At 48.1% G+C, this 23,534-nt stretch overlaps 1 protein-coding gene across 1 annotated transcript in view; it reads left to right on the top strand.

Moving 5' to 3' along the window:
• The window catches only part of Ppm1h (protein phosphatase, Mg2+/Mn2+ dependent 1H), a 224,580-nt gene that overhangs the window by 105,840 nt on the left and 95,206 nt on the right, over window positions 1-23,534 (top strand). Inside the window, exon 4 of the mRNA XM_051176161.1 lies at window positions 4,134-4,246. Within this exon, the coding sequence (XP_051032118.1) occupies window positions 4,134-4,246 (113 nt within the window). The remainder of the gene's footprint in view (window positions 1-4,133; window positions 4,247-23,534) is intronic.

The following is a 23,534-nucleotide window of genomic DNA, read 5'->3' as shown; positions in this document are numbered from 1 at the left end:
AACTGCTCCACGCTGGCTTTCTTCTGCTGACCAATAGTGCCTTCTTTTCTCATCCTGGAATTGATGAGTAACAAAGACTAAGCCTGGAGTTGCTTGTCTCTGAGACTTGCAAATCGAATTACAGACAACCATTCTGGGTAATAAATATTTTTTTTCCCTGTCAAGTGAGTCACATTTTACACACATCTTCTGTATTCCCACGCCCTGCAACAACAACCACCAAAGAAAAAAATAAAGAAGAAAGAAAGAAAGAAAGAAAGAAAGAAAGAAAGAAAGAAGCAAATAAACCCTCATATCCAAAGAATTGGCTCTTTGATTCGGAGATGAGCCTTACCGGAATGTGCTGTGTAAGCAGTTGCAATACCAAATCACTCGGCTTCCCTTGGTAGAATGTTGCCTTTGAGGGGGCCTCAGGACACTGGATTGAGCAGGCCAGTCAGGGAAGGGAGTCAGTGCCACCATCCATCCGAATTTAGACCGCACTCGGAAGGAGTGATGGTACAAAAATGGTGTACTAGTAATTCACTCTAGGTGTGTATCTTTGAGTCCACTGGCAGCTAAGATGGAAAGATAGTCCTTGACTTGCTTAGCACCCAGCAGTAGACAGCTTTCCTCAAGATCAAGATTATATTGGCTTATGGGAAGAAGGAAAAAAAAAAAAAAAAAAAAAACCTGAAACTTGAGGGCTTAAAAAAAAATAGTCGACATTGTGATTTTTTTTTTTAATACCTAATGTGTAAATGGATTAGGGTAATTTGAAAGATTGAGGATTTTGAAGGGGAAAGGCAGTTAATTCCATGGTAAATGTATCTTTATTGACTGCATTTATCATGTTTAATCTCATAGTAAAAGAGCCACCCAGATGGTTCTTTAATATCCCTGTCAGTATAAGATTTTCTGACTCTTTTAGGAAGAGTAGGTGGTGTATGTACGTAGCAAAAATAAATGTGCTATTTTGGCTTCTAGGGAGGAGGGGAACGGAGCAATTATTTTTAGAGTCTGTTCTAGTTGTGCTCGGTTTTAGAAGAAATAGAAGAGCGTGTGCTTGTGTCAGTGAATACTTCAGGGGGGTGAACCCTGCAGAAATGTGCCTTTCAAATGCTGCTGATAGTGCTGTCAGAGGGGACATGTTTGTAATTACTGCGTGTGCACATGTGTGATTTCCTCACGGGCATGGGGGATGGGCTGGTCAGAGCATGCATGTGGGAGCAGGATTTCTTGCATTACAAAACCGTGTGTGTGTGTGTGTGTGTGTGTGTGTGTGTGTGTGTAAGAGAGCGTACGCACCATGCCGTTAATTTATATTAAGGCCTGAGCTGAGTAAACTAACCCAGAATGTCTGTCCCCGGCATTAAAAGTAAATATGAGCTCTGCTGCTGTAACCGAGCATCTTCTTGAATGCTATCTTGATTCCCTCCTCCAAGGATTCAATAAATTTAAAACCAGACATTCTTACATTAGAAGCCATAATAAGTAATGTCCACGCCAACGACCCAGAATAAATTTATTTACCTCTATCCCTAGGAAATCCTTTGCCATGACCAGCCCTTTAACACGGACTCTCTGTACTACAGGGGTCCGTCCTCGCCCTCTCCCCCGCCCACCTCTCTTGGATTGCACTAATAATTCACTTAAGCCAGTCGAACATCATTCACATTCCAGTCCCTACGCAGCATACAAACTCTTGGATGCTTAAGGAATTTTTAATAAATAGTGCCTTTCATTCAGGCTTTTGCATTCAAACAAATATGGATCTCAGCTATGAAGGGGTAGTTTCTGTAGCTAGAATGCTCTTCAGTATAGTAAAGGCAGTAATGTTGGATGTGGACTTGGATATATCAGTTTATATCTTTATTATGTATTAAACCGGCAAATACTTATTGTATCTAAAGTGTACCTGTATTTTAGTTTTTTGTGGCAAGAAATTAACAAATCTATCCATGAAAGGATTCTTTGCGTTCTAGAAATGAAACAGAAAAGCCAGGGTTTCCTGATGGCTTCTCTCTCCCCCTCCCAGCTCCCATGTCCCTCCAATCATTTCAACTTGAGCTTCCTGCCATCAGTGCACGGGATGGCATAACACTTTCTCCTGTCCCCTGGCAGCCAGCTGCAAGGAGAGTTCTGGCCACATTGGTGTCTCAGGGCACATCTGCCTGGTAAACAGTGAATTTGTCCATTTCTCCTGTCATTGGTAAATGGTGAGAAGATGTTTGGAAATCCAGACATTTTTTAACATGTTTTTCTTCAGTAATAGACACTTAACTAAACCAGTGTTTACCTGGCCTGATACAGATGTTGAGGGGCTGAAAGGAACAAAAATGGTCACTGCTCTCAACTGTGAACTCCCCACACTGGAGGGGGGGCGTCCTGTGGCTGAGCCCCACCCTCTCCACACCTCCTAATTTAATCCTCTTAGTCGTCCTAAGAAAACGTTTATGTAAGTAAACGTTAAAATGCAGTATAGTCCTCAGAACCCTTCTCACGCTTGACCCTCTGCAACCTTTGAAACTACTGTCAGCCCACAGAGGCTCCTCGGTTCTCTTAAATTCACATACACACACACACACACACGCACACGCACGCACACACATGCGCGCGCACACACACACACCTTCCCATGGCTCCTCAGCTCCTTCCCTATTTCATTTCCTGTACATTGGTTTCTCCAACCTGACTTAGAATGTTTTTTTTTTTTTTTTCTACTTTTTTTTTTTAATGCAAGTCTTGTTATATAGCCCTTACCAGCCTGGACACATAGATAGCCCTTCCGCCCTCCATGCTCCTGCACGCCAGGGTTGCAGGCCTGTGCATCCAAATCCATCTTCTGCCTTCTCGCTAAGCAGTGGCTGCTCCATTCTGTGCCCTCAGCTTGGGCAACTCTTGGCGTTTGCTCTCTTGCCATCTCCGACACCTGGAGGACAGCCATTGTGGTCCAGTCCAGTTCGCTGAAGCAGCTAACCCCCGTACCCCTCAGAACAGCCGGGACACCATTTCTCCCTCTTGTAACTTTTACCCCACCCACCTTCCCCCTCACTCTGCCTCAGCAGTGGGTGGATCCCAGTGTAGAAAGAACACACAACTCCTGTTTCCCCAAAGACATAGCATCCGGCTCTTTGAGAAACCCTGAATTGATGTTGTCTATAACAGAAACGTTGGTCTGATTTTACCTTTTCTAAGGGTGCCTCATTACAGGGCAGGTGATACAGGGTTTGGGAAGAGAGCCGGTGTTAGAGTCTGCTCTCTGTCCAGGTAAATATGGGCCATGTCCCTGCTGCATCCGAACACTGTAGTTAGCGATGGCGCTCCTGAGGCTCCCCCCCGGTGATGAAGATTGGACATGCGTGGCGCTTAGCTCTCCGCCTGATGTAAAGCGTCTGTGGTCTGCTCCAGTGTTGGGAGTCTGTCCCACTGTGAACTGTGGCTACAAGGATGCATTCAGACGCATCTGTGTCGAACAGCAGACAGTTCATTAAGTCGCCTCTTTTTATCGGGCTATTAAAGAACTACTTATTCTAGGCTCTGCATTAAAAACAGAGTTTATGTTCAGGTACTTGGCATTCCTAACCTTATTCTGTGTCCACACGACCACTCAGTCAACCCCCGCGCAGACTAGCTTTCCCATAAGCTGTGGTGTCTGTCCGTTAACTCGGATTTACGTCTTCCTCTTCCCATATTTGCCGGACGTGTCTGTGTGTGGCCCTTTGGTTTCTGTCTCTGGCCTGCAGTGGCTCTGGTATTTTGTGTCATGTTCTCCAGTGAAGCCCATTAGGTCAGTGATTCTCAACCTATGAGTAGTGCTTCCCCATTGGAGGGGGGGGGGTCAAACGACACTTTCACAGGGGTCACGTATGTGATATCCTGCATATCAGGCATTTACAGTACAATTCATGACAGTAGCAACATTACAGTTATAAGTAGCGAAGAAATAATGTTATGCTGGCGGTCCCCGCACATGAGGAACTGGGTTAAAGGACTGCAGCGTGAGGAAGGTTGAGACCCACTGCGTTGGGTTCTGAGGATTGCCTGTCCTTCTGGAAGCACATGCAGACTTGGGGACTATACCAAGTGAAGGGAGGGAGGGTTCCTTCGGTGCCAAATCCCGCACAGTCACACGACTTTCCTTTCTTCTCCAGGACCTTCAGATAGAGCGAGAGAGAAGTTCGTACAATATATCTGGCGGCTGCACGGCCCTCATTGTGGTTTGCCTTTTGGGGAAGCTGTATGTGGCGAACGCTGGGGACAGCAGGTAAGCAAATTAGCTCCCCGGTTCTTCCAAACTTGCATACCCAGGGCCTCTGACAGTGTCTGCCTGCTCTGTAAGAATTAAGCGAGTGGGAAGAAAGTTACTGCCTTTAGGGTTAAACGTGAGAGGAACTAGTTTCCTGCACCCTAGCAGAAAGCATTTGGTTGTTTGGTTGGTGTTTTTGAGACAGGGTTTCTCTGTGTGTAGCCCTGGTTGTTCCGGAACTCATTCTATAGACCAGGCTGGCCTGTAACGCAGAGATCCACCTGCCTCTGCCTCCCGTTAAAGCCTAGAAATGCATTTAAGAACAATGTGATTGCTATTGGAGGGTTAGAGTATGTGACTTGTTCATTGCCACAGCTTGTGTGCCACTAGAGTTCATCTAAAACCAGGAGCGCTCAGGTGTGTTTTGGGGCCTTGGCACTGGTTTAGCAGAGTCAGGGTATTGGTGAGCAGTGAAGGAGAGAGGGGGCCTGGATGGAGTGCGGTCCTGGCACGTTCCCCGGCTCAGGCTCACTGCGGCTCCCCACAGTGTCTTGGCATCTGTCTCCCAGGAGCCCAGAAGCTTCTCCTTGTATATACATGCCCTTGGGGGCTGTGTGTGTGTGTGGCTGTGTGCGTGCGTGTGTGTGTCTGTGTGTGTGCGTGCATGCGTGTGTGTGGCTGTATGTGTGTGCGTGTGTGTGCGTGCGTGTGGCATATGTGCGTGTGTGTCTGTGTGTGCATGCGTGTGCACGTGCGTGTGCGTGTGTGTGTGCGTGCGTGCGTGTGTGTGTCTGTGTGTGTGCGTGCATGTGTGCGTGTGTCTGTGTGCCTGCGTGTGTGTGGCTGTATGTGTGCCTGCGTGTGTGTGGCTGTATGTGTGCCTGCGTGTGTGTGGCTGTATGTGTGCCTGCGTGTGTGTGCGTGCGTGCGTGTGGCATATGTGCGTGTGTGTCTGTGTGTGTGTGCGTGTGTGCACGTGCGTGTGAGTGTGTTGTGTGCTGTGAGTGTGTGCGTGTGAGTGTGTGCGTGTGTGTGTGTGCGTGTGTGTGCGTTCGTGCGTGTGGCATATGTGTGTGTGTCTGTGTGTGCACGTGCGTGTGAGTGTGTGCGTGCGTGCGTGTTTGTGCGTGCATGTCCTTTTGCCTAGCATTGCCAAAGAGGGAGAGACACTTGTTCTCAAACCACCGTAAGTAAATGGCCCTTCTTTCACAGCGACGTGTCTTCAGTGTCAGTGCAGCTGACTGTAACGGGACCCTTCCCTAAAGAGTGACTGTTGTGAAAATGACTAACGTTCTGGGGTTTTCCCTGGCAATGGCTGCTGCCTTGGGATTCAGTCATTCCTGTAGGCCCTGGGTCACTGATCTTCACTCCTGCCTCCTCAGTCCTTCTCATGTTCCCAGCCCACCTCCCCCAGACACACACATACACGTGCACACACTCACATGCACTCACACACGTGTGCGCGCACACACACTCACACACGCACTCACACATGAATGCACACACTCACACACGTGTGCACACACATACGCAGGTACGCTCACACACACATTCGCACACGCGCACTCTCACACATACTCACACATGCACACACACTCACACACACTCTTACACACCCGCACTCATGTGCATGCGCACACACGCGCGCGCGTGCCTTCCCCTCCCTGTCACCTGATGGCTCCATCGCTGGTGCCCTGTAGTTTGGAAGACTAACCCTCTTGATGCAATGAAGAAATTTCACTCTCCCCTTTCCCATTTGCAAAGAGGAGACCTAGGTGAGCACTCTCTATCCCTCTTCTGGAAGTAAGGCAGCTTACCCTGACCTTCGCCGCCCCCAAGAATGAAGAGCTTAGAAAACTAAGGAGAAGGACTGGAAAGCCCAGGAAACAGCTCACAGGGTTTAAAGGTTAGGGCTTTGAAAGGTCCATTTATTTTGATTGTGTGGATTTTCGGTTTGACACACATGCTACCTCAGGTGTGTGTGTGAAATTTTGCCCAGTAAATGGCTGGATATTTAAGCTAGGGTTTATACCTTGTCTCCTACTCCCCTGTGCCCAGTGAGTTTCACCAGCTCAGATGTCCCAACAATGGATGAAAGAATGAATGGGAGCCAGCCAGGGTTCAGTGGAGTGGCCCAGGAAGGCGCTAGCCACCTCAGCCTTAAAGGGACAGAGCACGGAGGACCACTAGGCCAGAGCTACAGGAAGCCTGGAAGACATGCCCTTTCTCCCTCCCATGTCTTACTGGGTTTCTCATTGGTTGAGCCCACAAGCCAGCAAGCAGGTATCGCTGGGATTGCATCCATGGAGGTGAGCAATCCTGGCACACTCAGAGTCAAGGCTGGGACCAATGGGAAGCCGTCAGCATGCTGTCCCTTCCTCGTCCACGGCATACCCAAGAGTTTTCCAGCTTCTGCACAGAACTCGGTGGCTCGTAAACGGCCACGAGGTGCAGATGGTGGCCTCTTCACTTCTAGACCCTAAGCTTGCTGAGCGATGGTGAGTAGAGGGGATGGCTCCTTTCTGCTCGCAGAGAGTCTGGGCACATGAGTCAGCCTCCTGCTCACACTCCTCTTCCTTTACTTCTCATTCCCAGTCTGTTTGAGTCTGCTTTCCCTAGTCCTAGGCACTAAGGAAGTGACTGAATGACAGTCCAGGCCACAGCCCACCCCACACCACCCCGAGTCCCCTCCAGATGACCTCAGGTTCAGAAGTTAACTCCAGGTCGGCGTCTGGGATATCTTTAGTTCAGATCATCCTTTTTCAAAACTGTATCTCCTTCCTGGTGTCTTGGCTGTCTTTTTTAATACGGTCTGTTCTGGGAGCCAGGCTCCTTAGGCCACCCTTAGCCATGCGATAGCTTGTGTATCCTAGAAACTCCCTGCCCAGAGACCTTCCAGTTTCCAGTGTTTCTCTTCTGGGCTTTTCCCATTTTTACCCCAAGTACCAGTCTCCAGACTTGGTCTCCACACGCGTTAATATAATTGGCATTGGACTACGTGACACCTAGAACTTATGGCGTGCTAAAGGTTAACCTGGGGGAGTGACGCCCTCAGAAAGCAAAGTCATGCTACTTTAGCCAGTCTCTGTGACATCTCTTAGAGCTCTGTGACATCTTCCTTGGAGCCTGCTGTTAAATTTTTAATTTCACCAAGGCCCTGTTTTGCCAAGTGCCCATAAAAAATATGTTTTACATTTATTTCTAATTTTAAAAGCCTAATAAATACCCATTTTCTTAAATAAAGTTGTGCTGCACAGAATAGAAATTACCCTGCAACCCAGGAAGCTTAAATTATATTTGTGGAACTCAGACCCCAGTGTCCAAGTACAAAGTTGGGGTTTTATAGCTAATTGCTTGGGTTTGGTTCCCACATGTGGATCGTAATTCATAAAGAAGCCTAGAGCAATAGGAACTGGTTATTTTATTAAGCCAGCCAAATGATCATCTGTGTAGGATGTAAGATGTTACTCCCCGCTCTTTCATGAATGGTAGAGAGTGATGTCATCTTAGACCACCATTGCCTACTTTATTTACTAATGATATATTGTGAGCATTTCAGTTTAAAAACATTGCTATTCTCAAGAAGGAACTCCTGGGAAGTCACCTTCATAGCTATGAAACTCTAAGTTATTATTTGTCAACAAGCGGTCAGGAATCCAAAGACTCAGGTAAAGAAAAGAAAAATGATTAGAGCTGACAGAAAATTCTAGCAGCACTGCCCTGATTAATTAAGTGCTAATTTTTTCATTGTTAGTTAATAACTGTCATATGTTTATGCTTTTAAGTCTTGACAGTTTTCAGGGTGAAAATAAATCTTCGTTGTGCATCCGCTACGCTGTAATTACTTACAGAGTAACAACGAGAGACGCTTTGGTTTGATTAAGAAGCTGCTCGTGGTCAAGGGCTGTTTCGGGGGCCACTTATCTGGGCGTCGCCTGATTTACCATGTGTGTGCTCTGGGGTTGGTCTTCAGGAAAAGCTGCTGGTGGTGTCTGTGGTTTACCAGGGTTTGACTCCATAGTCATTTTTTCTGTATGGTCGGGTGACTCATCCACAGAGGCCTGGTCCGCCCAGGAGACCGACTTCCCTTCCCTGGTTAGCTGAGCTCACCAGCATCCAGAAACATACAGCCACTGCAGGGTACTCGGTTGCTTGGCTTCTCCTTCGTCAGTTCGACCCCTCGGGATCTTGAGGGACTGACTAGCAGGGAAGGAGATGGTGGGTAGAGTCCTCCCTTTAAGCCAGAATGAACCAGGAACATGGAAATGCCATTCAAAGCAGTGTGCGTGCTATCACACACACACACACACACACACACACACACACACACACACACACACGGTTGTGTGCAAGCCATCAGCTCTTGGGGGTCACGCTGCTCTTCCGTTCAGGAAGGTGCCTTCTTTCCTTCCATCTTAGATGGTTTCATTTTGTTTCTAGAGAATTCAGGCGCCGAGGAAGCCGAGGCATGCCTGCTTATTTCAAACAGTGTTCAGCAACTGGGAGGAGGTGAACTCATTCAGGTTAAAAGGAAGGCATTTAAGAATCACTAACGACCTGATTTCTGCTCTCACAAGAATTGTAGGAACAGCATCAGTGAGCCCAGCTAAGCAAACGCCAGGTGCTTGTTTTATACCAGGGTCGTGTTTAATTCCTGTCAGTAACAGACAGGACTCGGAACTGGTAATGTAGGATTCGTGCAGTTTATAAGAAGCAACTTTCCCAAGGTCCCCAGCTACGGAGGAGCAGAGTTGCCATGACACCCAAGCCTGGAGTAAAAGAACCAGGTTGTCAGGGACCCCACCCATCTATCCATCTGTGCTAAGACTTGTTTTAACATCATTAATGAGAGTTTCTAGTTAACAGTTTTCCTCCAAATAGGGAGGAAACACACTTTATAACCAGTGACGTCTCAGAGTTTACCCGGAATGACTTATGTGTATAAGGGTAGCTACATTTAGAAGCCGGTGTTTGTTGTTTGTTTGTTTGGACTGAGTCTATATAGCTCAGGCTTGCCTTGTCCTCCACATTGTCCTATCCCTGCTTTCTGAGTGCTGGGATTATGATAATCATTTATTACCAACCCTAACTCTTAAAGAGACTGATGTAAATGGGTCTCGTCTGCCTTAGTTACTTTTCTGTCACCGTGCTAAGACACCGTGACCAAGGCAACTTGTAAAGGAGTTTATGTGGGAGGGTTTGCAGAGTTAACGTCCGTGGCCATCATGACAGGGAGCTTGAGAGCATGGCATCAGGCAGCCAAGATGCTGGAGTAGTAACTGAAAGCTCCCATACAAATCCATAGCCAGGAGGCAGAGATAGCAAATTCAGATTGATGTGAGTCTTTGGAAAACTCAAAGCCCAGCCCGGTGACCCAACCTCCTTCAACAAGGCCACACCTCCTAATCTTCCCCAAACAGTGGCACCAACTGGGCACCAAATATGCGAACAGATGAGCCTGGGGTGGGAGTGGGGGCCATTCTCATCCAAATCACCCCAGCCACCAAGCAAATACCTTTGAGTGACCCAGCCCGTTCCTTTATAATGAGCATAGAATTTTTTATTTAAAATTGGTTTTTCGAGACAGGGTTTCTCTGTATTGCTTAGATGATTTTCAAAATAAGGACTGTCGACTTCTCGAGGTCGCAGAGTTTTGAGGCCATCTTAAGCGGAACATTTTTACTTTTGAAGCTACTCCGTGGAAAACAATGTAAGCTGCCTCTGGATCCCTCTATGCGATCTTTACATTTAGCATTTGTCCTACAGAGTCAGACTTCCATCCAGTTGTGCTTATTCCTTAGAGTGAGTGTCTCCCAGACTCTGCAAATGACCCCGGAGACTCCTGAGAACATGAGGTTACGTGCTTGAAATTCTCCTGGGAAAGGTGGAGAGGTCAAGGGTATGTTCACGAGTTAGCTCCATGTAAGATGGAGCAACCACTGGGCCAGGCGAATCCAGGCGCCTTGTGCAATGTTGCCAGGTGCTTTGAGCACAGTACAACTGTTTAAAAAAGAAAAGTCACGTGCCCAAAAAAAAAAAAAGCAATAATCTCATGGTGTGTGATTTTGTGTTAGCAGCATCCATAGCTACCCTCACCGTGCTGCCAAGGGACACGGTTTGGACGCGTCGTTCTGACCGCCCCTTGGACGTTCGGCCAGGATGCTGCCCTCCCTTGGCTCGTTCCTAGTTTGTAGAATTTTCGCGCTCAAGTTAAAGCTTTCTCTGTTGGGTCAGAGGCGAATTCCTCTAGCAAGTCTGCCCTTTCTTGAGGATAGGAGCTAGATATTAAACAAGACTTACATTTTAAATTCAAAACCAATTACACATCTGTGCGTCTTCTCTCGAAGGCCTCTCCCCTCTGCTGATGGAAAGATAATGAAACATTATGTAATGGCCTGGGGGGAGGGGGCCCTGGGGACCATAAATGACTGCTCGGTCCTTTTTTATGGGCCCGCATTTCACCAGTGGCTGCTGGCTGCTGCAGCCCCTTCACAGAGCCCCTTGTCACTCATAAGTGCTTCATCTGTCCACACCTGCCAGGGAGCTGTCACTTTCAAAGGAGCCTTTCTCTGAGTCCAGAAATACACCTGATCCATCCCTTTCCACTGGCTGCTTTAAGTCTCCTATACCTCTCATTTTCTTTGACAAAAAAATAAAAAAATAAAAACAAAACGAAACAAGAAACCCAAAAAACAAACAAACAAAACAAAACAACGCACAGAACCGTTCTCCACTGTGGAAGTTAAATATTCCATTTCTGCCTTCTTAACCTCTTCAGTGTATACCTTAGCACTGCCCCGAACCTGTAGAATGGACTAGGAGGAAGAAATAATCTAATCAGATGATCACAAGTGCACACACAGAGACAGCTGTCCCCCCTTCCTGTCAGTCACATCCCTGTGGGCCACACAAAGGGCCCCTGTAGAGAGACGCCTCCCCTCAGCTTGCGCTTCCCCCAGCCAGCAGCAGAAGCACCTGTTCTAGCTCCATCGTAGACGCCCTGCATCAGAAGCAAGTCCTCCAGAGGATGTGGGTGGCTGCTCAGGGTTGAGAAGCAAGACTCACCGGGCTGGGCATGGTTGGTGCACAGCCTTCTTAATCCCAGCATCTGGGAGGCTGAGGCAGAAACAGCACGCGTTCGGGAGCGACCTGGGCTCCAGACAAGGCGTCTCAAGGAGAAAGAATGAATCTCTGCTCTATAGTCTACTCTGGGCATCTGCGAGAGTAAGGAGGGGACACTGAGTCCTCGGGGTTGTAGAAGGACAGTTCCTCCTGGCTTAAGGGTGAGGCATGGAATTTGGTAGACACACACGCACACACACACACACACACGCGCACACACACGCGCACACACACACACACGCACACACACGCACACACACACACGCACACACACACGCACGCACACACGCACGCACACGCACACACTCACACACACACGCACACACGCACGCACACGCACGCACGCACGCACACACACACACACACACGCACACTGCCACACAGCACACGCAGGACCCTTGTTCCCGCCTCCTCTCCAAGGTACTGCAATCTGAGCTGGAAGGGCGAGCCCACATCTCCATCCTGTGGCTTGGGGTCTCTTTGTAACGGCCTGACGATATCCTAGTGGGATTAGAGTGAGGGGTACCCCCAGCGCACCCCTGAGAAAACACTGCTGAGGCCTTAGCGCCCCGCCCCCAGCCAAGCTGTGATTTTACTTTTCCCTTGACCTGCCAGGAGTTCTCGCTCTCGGTATTTGCAGAGGAGGAGGAGTGTCTGCTTGTGAAAGTGTTAGCATGAAGTTACTGAGGTGACCTTTTCTGTCCCTGGCCCCAGGGTTAGACAGATTAGAGCCAAAGGGGAATTTTATTAAAGCAAAAGATCATGAATTTTCTGCTTCTGGGCTATGCCAGACCGCACCAAGATTAAGACGAACTGGCAAGACTCCAGAGGGCTGTGGTGCCGGAGAGGGTTGGTTTAATCTAAGCAGGTGAAACGGACCCATAGTCAAGGTAATGTGTGACCTTGTTCCGTCCTCAGGAAGTGGGGGCCAAAGAATGAGGGAGGAGGAGACAGATTCTCGGTGGCTCGCTTGAAAATGCCTTTGAGCAGACAGCAAAGTCAGTTTGGTCGGCGATGTGGGGGAGACACCAGAGTGTCATGAGCTTTCTCAGTCTGTGTGAATGAGGTACAAACGTCACTGCCATCCATCTGTCAGGTAGGGTAAGGATGGAAATAACAGACCCCAAATTTCACTGACTTAAAAATGCAGTGGCCTTCTCAACACTTGGGAGGGAGAGGGATCGCTGTGAGTTCAAAGCCAGCCTGGTCTACGGAGCAATTTCCAGGATAGGATCCAAGGCTACAGAGAAACTGTGTCTCAAAAAACCAAAAAGAAATCTAGAGGCCTTGATCCGGGGACTTGAGCTGAAAAAGCCTGCCACGTTACCATTCTGAGGCTTTGGGGGACACGTGCACCAGTCAGACTGAAGAGAATGAGCACAGAGGACCATCCAAGGAAGTCTGGGAGGGGTTCGCACCCGTTCAGCGTGCAGTACCTTGGCTGGAACCTAGTTCGTGCTTATACTGAGAAGGCTGACAGGAAGTGTTTGTGAACTGTGTACCCAGGCCCTAAGGCAGCATTTCTCAACCTGGGGGCCATTGGGGGCCAGACAACCCTTTCACAGGGGTTGAATATTACGATTCACAACGATAGCAAAATTACAGTTATGAAGTAACAACAAAAATAATTTTACGGTTGGGGGGGGGGGGTCCGCACAACGTAAGGACTTTATGAAAGGGTCGCAGCGTTAGGGAGATTGAGGTGCACTGCCCAAGGGGGTGGCCTTCATCGGAGAGTTAGGGATGTGTGTGGACCGCCACTGAGCACTAAGCAGGGGTCACGTGGAGTTGTTAGTATTGGTGCCTCTCTTCGGTTGTAAAACGCTCCAATAAACAGCGTGCCAAATGTCTGTAGAGAACATTCCCTGGAGAAGGCAATCTTACTTCATACTGCAGATTACGGCCTCCAGGCAGGGTGTGGCTGTGGGGGGACTTTGACACCCTTTGTTCTCTTGAGACACAGTTGTCATGGTAAGGTCAGAGAACTGTTCAGTTGAATAGTGTAGTCTCTTATCTGCTCTAGAACCACAACTTCTGATATTTTTTAATGAGCTCATTTTTTTAATGTCATCTTTAGTAGAGTTGAAAGCGCTATAAGGAATGGATCGTTTATTAATATTCAGGACTCCATCTGAAGTTCACTTGTAATCACCCTGCACGGTTTGCACTGGAAGACGGCTCAGTCAGTCAGAAGTGCTCAGTCATGAGGATCTGAATCTGGTTCTCCTGAACCCACATCAAAAGCCAGGAGAGGGTAGGGCATACCTGTAATCACAGGCAGACCTTTGGAACATTCTGGCTAAATACCTAACTGAATCGATGAGCTCATGTTAAGTGAGAGATGCTGTCTGTCTCAAAAAAGTCAGAGAGCTGTTGAGGAAGTCAGTCAGTGCTGACTTTTAGCCTTACTTTTAGCATGTGTGCACACAAAGAAATATGTACATACACACACACACACATAAAACCAACTTGTACAATTCTTTGTGCATTTGTTAGGATCCGCAGCATGAAGACCAGACATAAGCTGAGCAAAATTCAACAAATATTTATGAGCCAGGCATCTGCCGAGCACTGTGCTGGGGAACCAGTGTGTGTTATTATTACCCAGGGACACTGGGCTCTGTCTTCCTACACTGACAGCACAGGATGCAGGCAAGCATCCACTAACGATACTGCAGTAAGCAGATGCAGGTAATTTCAGAGACAGAAAAAGCTCTGGGGTTTTCATGAAAGGAGCCAGTCAAGAATGTTTGTCATGTTCTTATCCCTAGTGGTGGGTATCGCACTGTAGATTACTGCCGAGGTCAGAATATACTGTGACAAATTCTGCAGGTAGTTGTCTTTGCTATATTATTCTGCAGTGTCATTGTGGTTATGAATAGTGATTGCAGGCTAGGTTGGCATTTTGGGTCATTCCGTGGTACCGATACTTTGGTGAAACCATACTTGTTTCTGTAAATGTAACCTTCGTTGATGTGGCATCAGCAGGAAGTAGCACGTGGTGGCCTTAAATGGTTGGTGGTGAGGTTTTTGATACCTGATGAACTGCCCTTCCTAGTTGGTGTGCGCGGTTTTCAGATAATTGCTTGCTCTAGGAAGTTATCTGGAGACCCTGGGCCTCTGACCTTCAACTTGGTCCTTCTTTACAGAAGAAAGGCACCAAACTCCAGGAGCAAGTGGGGATTGGCTATTAGCAGCTAGCAGGCAGGAAGAAAGTCTGAAAGAAGCCTTTATAAGTGAACTGGTGTGGCGGGGATAAAGTACAGGAAGACAGGAAAGTCTAAAGGCTGGAGCATGGAGAAGTTGGTCCTCAGCCCTGCAGACAGCATCCTGCCTCACTGTGCGTGGAAGACACTAGTTTCTACTCCTTAGGCCATACAGGTTAGCAATAATACCCACAAACCCCAGGAAAATGGCACATGCCTCAACCCTGTCACTCACTTACCAGATACAGACCTGCCCCATGCCCTGTGTTTGGCATAGGCAAGGGAAGGACACCACCTAAGCAAGCCTAAGCTCTTACAGTAGGTCTGGAAATGGGGATAAACACAGTGGTAAAATGATGGGTTGCGGGATGGAGGTGATTTCTAAAGAGAAAAGCCAAAGGACTAACTATGCCAAGAGGTACAGATTGCGGTTTCACTTGGGGCAGGAGGAAAGGTTACCCCCACTCCCCCCCCCCCCCGGGGATAACTGAAGGAGGCGGGCCCCAGCCAATCCTAGCATCTTGGGGCGGGGGAATCAGGTGATCAGAGAGCAATGGACCAGGTTAAGATATAAGTTAATGAGTTAATTCCATTTCAAATGTGCTTGTGTGCCTCCTACATATAACCTGGAATCTACATATCTGGGTAACAATGATCACAAAAGCCCTGCTTGTCACGTGTGAGAGGAAGGCATATAACATGTGAAATCAGCTCAGCATTCTCTGCTAACTGGATGCATTTGACATGTGATGCATATAACATGTGAAATCAGCTCAGCATTCTCTGCTAACTGGATGCATTTGAAATGCTCATTCCAAAACACCTTCTTGCTGTGTGCTAAGTGCTTTGTAAATCATACTTACGAGTAGTGATTATCAGGATACAAGTTTTAAAATTTTGTCTGATGTACATCAACTGGTGTTTTGCCTGCCCGTGTATCTGTGTGAGGGAGTTGGATCCCCGGGCACTTATGAGCTGCCATGTGGTTGCTGGGAATTGAACCTAGGTCCTCTAGAAGAACAGACAATGCTCTTAACTGCTGAGTCATCTCTCCAGCTGCAATGTATGTTCTTCTTTTGCATCTACTACGACGAGAAAAGTTTGCCCCTTTAATGTGTCCTAGTTTACAATAAGTGTGATATGTGAAGTCACATCAGTTTTGCATTATAGAAGAAATGGCTTGAAATGGAAGGGGCCGCATGGCCTCCTGAGCTGGTGTCAAGTGTATGTTATGAACTTTTTAAATTGCCTTTCACAGCTGCGGAGGCAATCCAGTGTAGAATATCACACAGCCAATATTACTGCCAAGTATTAGTGCTGGCCCCTAGAACTCTATTCTTACCTTATTGGATCTGGGCAGCTTCCTGAAAAAGTCAGACCACACCAGTGTGCATGAACCAGCGCACACGTGTCTCCAGATAGTTTACGATGATAATTTAGGTACTTTGGGGGCATATTGGGCATACTGTAATACTCTTTCCAGCTCTCGGGTTTCGTGAATTATTTTTTTAAAATTCCAATGTGTGTCACTAAGTAACCCTGGAAGTGTGATTTCTGTAAAGCGCTTTAATCCAGACACACAGACATCACCATCACCACCAGGTGGTTCACAGCCACAAAGCTGTCTTTTTGTGCTTAATGTTTTGTCTTGCTTGGGGCTGGTATTTGTTTCTTTGTCTTGAACAATTTAGCTGTGCGGTCAAGGTCACTAATTCCTAAGGAGCTCATGCATGGAAGAAGCCTCCTGCCCAGAGCTCCCCCAACCCTCTGTCCTGCTAGGCTTCATCGCTCCGCTCACGATAGACCCTTTCCCTGTCTCTAGCAGTGGCAATATCGGCACAACAGAAAGTGCAGAGCTATGACACCACACCCCACACACACACACACTCACACACACATTACATACACACACACCACACACACACACACTCACATACACATTACATACACACACCACACACACACACACTCACATACACATTACATACACACACACACCACATACACTCACGCACACCACATACACTCACACACACTCACACACATACACACACATACATACACACTACATACACACACCACATACACACACACACTCACACACACACACACTCACACATACACACACACCACATACACTCACACACACACACTCACACACACATACATACACACTACATACACACACACACCACATACACTCACACACACACACACACACATACATACACACTACATACACACACACACCACATACACTCACACACACACTCACACACATACATACACATTACATACACACACCACATACACTCACACACACACACTCACACACATACATACACACTACATACACACACCACATACACTCACACACACACTCACACACATACATACACATAACATACACCACATACATGCACACACACATACATACACACTACATACACACACCACATACACTCACGCACACCACATACACTCACACACACTCACACACATACACACACACATACACCACATACACTCACACACACACACTCACACACACATACATACACACTACACACACACACCACATACACTCACACACACATACATACACATTACATACACACACACACCACATACACTCACGCACACCACATACACTCACACACACTCACACACATACATACACACACACATACACCACATACACTCACACACACACACTCACACACACATACATACACACTACACACACACACCACATACACTCACACACACATACATACACATTACATACACACACACACCACATACACTCACGCACACCACATACACTCACACACACTCACACACATACATACACACACACATACACCACATACACTCACACACACACACTCACACACACATACATACACACTACATACACACACACACCACATATACTCACACACACATACATACACACTACATACACACACACCACATACACTCACACACACATACATACACTCACACACACATACACCACATACACTCACACACACACTCACACACACATACATACACACCACACACACACTCACACACATACATACACACCACATACACTCACACACACTCACACACACCACATACACACTCACACACACCACACACACACACACTCTCACACACACACCACATACATACACACATACATACACTCTCACACACACACACACTCTCACACACACACTCTCTCTCACACACACTTACCCGGGCGATTATCAGGCTTGTCTTTGAATACTGGATTCATGCTGGTGGTCCCAGTGGGTCTCCCTGTTTGATCCATCTGTCTTCTTGCTTTTCTGTGCCCAGGGTTTTGTGTAGCTAGCTTCTGGTTTAGTTTATATTGGTTTTCGGTTTTGTTTGTTTGTTCTTATCTTTGGCTTTTCTGATTTTTCTGTTACGTTCTTCGTGTCAAGGTCCTTTTTCCAAATGTCCATCAGAAACCTCGGGGTGAATAGGTCATCACTTGTAAGACGCGGCTAGCCTGATATACACTCCCTGGACTCTTTATTTACAGCAGAGGCCCGGCATGGTCGTGGACTAGAGCACTGCGGGGAAGCAGGTGCATGGTCAAACTGGGTTCTGGTTCTGGCCTCGGGCACTTGTATTGCCCCGTGACCCTGAACAAAGTGCCCAGCACCCCTCCCCTTCTCTGTCAGTACAAGAAAGACAATAGAGACCTTATCTAGGATAAGTGTATCTGAGTGAGCTGCTACAGGACAGCCATGTTTGTATGTCACAGCCACCGCTGTTCCTCTGAAAGGAATGCAGGGTGTCCCTTACCTCCCCAGACAAGCATCGACTTCCCGCCACAGAATCTGATGTCCAGAGCCTCTCAGAATCGATGATGTCACACCAGGCTGTACCTTCTTGGCAGCAGAGGTGTAATTGCATTAAGCCAGGTGTTAATTACTGTTTTGCTATGTTACCAGCAGGCAGTCTCCTGGACCAGCCAGCACTCTGTAGGAATTTTCATGCTCACTATGCTGCAAATGTCCAGTGGTACTTGGCAGAGAGAAACTACATTTGCAGTTTTTCCTAACATATCCACGTGTAGTATGAGTACACACATATATAAAAATGTACAGCCGGCTTGTGCAGAATATGTCCCGGGATGCGCCTAAAAGAAATAAGACAATGCTCTTGAAAAGCCAGACAAACTCCAGCCCTCTGTTCCCTCAGCATCCTGTTTCACAGGCTTCGCACCCTGCTGTATTCAGTTTCAGGGATACGAGGACATCTTGTGCTAGCATGGCTGAAACAGCCTACCCATCATCATGTCTGTCCCCGCGTATCTTCATCTGCCCCTTCCAGCTCCTTCACGGTAGCCTCTGTGACCTCCCCCACCTTACACAATGACCTCTCTGCCTCCCCCTGACTGGTTCCCTCTGTGTCCAGGGTTTTCTGTCCACACCTGCACTCTCTAGCTAAACTCTCAGGACAGGCTCCCGTGTGTCCATTTTGCCGGGACGCACTGAGAAGCTGAAGAGCTGTTCTGCACCTGGTTTTCTCTCCCTCCGGGGCATGGAGACCGTCTTCCACTGCCCCGTATACATCAGGCACACAGTGAGAGAATGTGAGTACACCGTGTGCGTGTGCCATCTAAGTAAAATGGCCATGAGGTGGCACAGGGCAAGGAACACCAAGTGTTCCAGCAACTGCCAGAAGCCCTGAGCTGCACGCATGGACAACCTTTATACCCGTCTGGACAGCCTCCGTGGCAGATGGAAACACAGTAGCTACAGAACTTGCGAAGGTCTTTTGGGGGTGGGGTAGCAGTCTTTGTCAACTGCTCTCTCCCTCTCCTGTTACTCCCTGTCCTCAGTTCCCATGAGACAATACCAGACCGGGCACCCAAATCTCCCAGGACTAAACTGCAGCTGCCCATTCTGAGCTGTGTCTGTCCCTGAAACGCACCTTAGGATGGCACCCAGAAAATTCAACCTAAGCATTCCTTCGGGGTCTTTGCTGCCTCCCCAGGGCAATCCATCCCAGTCAAGCCCCCATTCGCTGCTGGAGCCTTCTGTGTGCCGGGGCTCAGGGCCTGCCTTCTCTGACCTTCTCCCACATCAACATAATTAGGTCTCTCTCCTGTCTTCCCTACTGGGCACCAACTCATTTGGGACAGGAATCAAATCTTGCTTTATATCTCCTCGGAGCTCTTCCAAAAGTAGGCTCAACTCCTCTCAAAATCGCCTGTGACTAGTATTTGTCCCTGAGAAGTCTGTGACACTGTTGATACCATGCCAGGCTCGTCCTTGGCCTTAAGAGAGCTTGGGCAAGTCGGTGCCCTTCCACTTGAGACAACACTACCAGGAAATGGTGCACAAGAGCCTGCCATGGTACCGAGATGGCTGATTCCTTCGAACCCCACCTCCCAGACTGCCCTGACACACACCCTGTCATTTCGGGCTCCACAGTCCACCTGGAAGACAATGTTTTTTTGTTCCCTCCGTCCCATCCCCTTTGGCCTAACACCATCTCTCTCTGGATTTCAGCAGATGCTCTGCCACTCCCTCCCCAGCTCTGTCAGAGGCCACTCTGGCTTCTACCCACAAGAATAACATTGGAGGAAAAAATAAAAGATAAGCCCCTACCCCAAATCCTCCAGAACTGGTTGTTGAGCTCATCTGAACTCTTTAAAGAACTTGCAAGATTCTCCCAACTGCTCCCAGCCCCCTTTCCAGTCTCTCTCTCCCTCCTGCCTTTGAGCTACCACACAGGGCTTACCCAGCTGCTCACACAAACTGCTGGCCCCTTACTGTTCTGCCCACACAAACAGCACCCCCTTCGGCTTCCTTGGGGCTCTCCCACCTCTCTCCGGCCTCAGGGTCTCCTCACTGACACCCACTAGCGCTTACAGAGTCTTTGCCAGGAGAACGAGAATGAGGAGAGAAAGGCCGGAGGAGTCGTAATTTGATGGGTAAAATTGTTGGTGTGGCTGGTGCTTCATTGCACTCAGGGTCACGTGGATCTAGTTGGAGTCAGTTTTTTAAGGTTCAAAATTTCTAATTGCTCGGAAGGCTGAGCCTTCCGTGTGCACAAAATGTTTCTGCTCACTGTAGCTATTGCCCAATGTCTCAGACGGGTTAGCTTCAGATTGGCGGCGTGGCTGTCTAGCGTCTGCAGCCGTGGTCTCCACTCACCAATTTAGGGCATGCCTAAATTCGCAGCACATGTTTCTCCTCGGCAATGTAGGACATAAGCCAAGGGACTTTGGTGTCCCCCGACAGTGCCTCTCTCCACATGCTGGCCCCAGAGTAAGTGCTCTCTCTGGGTACACACTCTCTTTTCCTTCTGGGTCACGGCCATTTGTTCTAATTTCGATATTTTTGTCCCTGGTAATTGTCTCAATGGAAATTCACCGGTTCACCATCTCCAGAATTACAGAAGTAAGACTCCTTAGCTTCAGAGCATGCATTGCAAGCCTCCCTGTGGATGTCTGAGACCTGGGTCCTACAGGGCCTTGCATATTCCAGAATTTTCCGATGCTTCATGCCTATGAGAAATATTAGTTCATAAGTTGGGCACAGTACAAGATAACGGAGATTAAATAAATTTTAATGGCACACTTTCCAATAAGCATTATTTAAAACTTTTGAGTTGTTTCTGGAATTTTCCATGTAACGTTTTGAAGTGTGACTGACCTTGGGTGTCCGAAATGACATAGAAGGCGGACAGCTGTATTAGACTTTACAAAGGATTGGGAGACAGTGTGCTCACCAGTAGCTAGCGTGAGGCAGAAGCCAGTGGAAGCTAAAGAAAAGGAAGCAGCCAGGCTGGCCTCCCCAGGAGGGAACATAATGCATCTGTGGCATTCCTCAGTTGCGGATCCTCCGAAAGTTGTTCTGACGGCTCAAGAAAAACAGGGCGTGTGGGTGAGAAGTGACCGTCGACCATGAGCAGGGTGGGGCGTAGAGAACGATTGGAGAAACCCGGGGTAAGTCAGAGCACAGCTTTCCATCTGGCCCAGCACTGACCTCACCCCTCACCCCCCCCCCAGCTTCTTCACCCCGGAAGTGAAACGTTGGCAGTAATGCGATTAAAAGGCCGAAGGATCTCTGTGAAGACATGTCATCTACCTCCTCTCTGCATTGTACACCTCTCACTAATGTTTAACGGTCTGTGATGGGTTTTGGAGTCACTGTAGTGATTTCAACTTTCTGTATTTGACAAATGTTCTGTCTAATTATCCGCCGGGAGCAAAGGAGCCATGGGAAAATGAGCCGAGAACTGGGGAGAGGTTGTACCAATCTGTGTTATACCTTCGCCTGCTTTGTCAAGTGCGGAACAATTAGTCTCACCTTCAAGAGCACCCTGGAAGCAGGTGAAACCAACCGCTGCTCCCGCTCATGCCAAGGTCAATCCTGGGTTGCCGCTTCATCCACTGAATCTCTGTAGTGGGCCAAGCAGCAGGCAGCCCTGTTTAATGGAGGAGGAAGGTTGGGTGCCATCTCTCCACCTAGGTCCCCCTGTCAGATCCCACGCAGCTGGGCAACAGAGTACCGTGGATGGATTCGTAGACCTGAACTGACTTCTTGCCTGACCTGGGAGGTAGTGTGCACTTGAGCTCAAGTAGCCTCATCCCTGCCTGGGAGCTTCAGGAGCCTTGTTTAAGGACTGGTGTGGCTGCTGTTCATATGCAAAGTAAAGAGAATGTTTGTCACCTCGGGCTGCTAAAGAAAATTAAATAGCAAGTGTCCTTTTAAAAGACAAAACAAAACCTCATGTTGTTTTGGTTTGGGTTTTGTTTGCCCTTCCAGTAAGAGGAACAGTTGATTTATTTATTTTTTTTTTTTTTAGTCCAAAAGTGTCTCCAGCCTCCAGGCCAGCTTTTCCCCTCCTTGCCATCTGTGTCTTTTTCCTCATCTCTATCTTATGATGTCTCTGTTGTCACATATAGCACATACATTTTGTACATGTAGCATGTATGTGTGTGTGTGGTCACATATAACACACATATACATACATGTGTACATATATACATATATGTGTATGTATATACACACACACACACAGCAGGAGATATGATTATAAGTGCAAGAACACTTAGCCTCTAGTGTAGTCTGCAGCAGAATGACAGGCCTGGCCTCTGTGCTTCCAGGCTGGTTTTGTGACTTCCTGAGCATGCCACAGAAGTTTGGCCAGCAGGAGCTCAGCAGGTGGTAGGAATCTCCTGTCTGCTGAGCCCCTGTTGCTTGTTTGCTTCATGCACACACAGCTTTAGCTCCACAGTACCTAGTTCCTCTGGCCAATTCTTTCTGGGCGAGTCCCTCGAGGCAAGCACACCTACCAAACATGACCACACCACAGAGCCCAACGGCCAACCTGAAACCCCCCACCTGACCACCACCCATGATAGGAGCCCTCCAGGGTTTCTCTGATGAGTCAAACACTGCTGGGGACAGGGACTGATTCTCTAAAACAGTGGCCCAGAGTCTGTGGCACACTGCGGGTCGGTGCAGTCAGGGCAGGAACTGTGCAGTAGGGGACGACCTGGGCCCACACGGTAGGCTTTGCCTGCTTGGGTCTCTGAGCCAGTTACAGTACCGGGTCCCAGAGGCAAGGTCCCTGTGCCAGGAGCCAAGCCCATTACTTCATGCCAGACTGCAGTCATCTCTCTTCCCTACGGACCAGAGCCGTGACCAAAATGAAGACTACCCACAGACGCGGTGGCCCTTGGAGGAGATGCTCTCATCCACCCTTTACATGGTAGTAAGCATGCCTTCTCAGCAGCTTGTCTCTCGTGACTCACAAAATGCCCAGGTGCGTGTCCGTCTTTTAGGGGACTTCTCCGCCCCCTGTGTGGACACGGTGAGAAGCATGAGATAGGCATGTTCGCCAGGAATGTTCTGGCCTAACTGTGGAAGCCAAACCAACTTTAGCACAAAAATTCAAGTGTTCAGGGTAGGAGTATTTTTAATTCAAATAAGTTC

Source organism: Phodopus roborovskii, unplaced genomic scaffold (genome assembly GCF_943737965.1).
Source record: "Phodopus roborovskii unplaced genomic scaffold, PHOROB, whole genome shotgun sequence".
NCBI classification, from domain to species: domain Eukaryota; kingdom Metazoa; phylum Chordata; class Mammalia; order Rodentia; family Cricetidae; genus Phodopus; species Phodopus roborovskii.
This window is presented reverse-complemented; position numbering and strand designations above follow the sequence as displayed.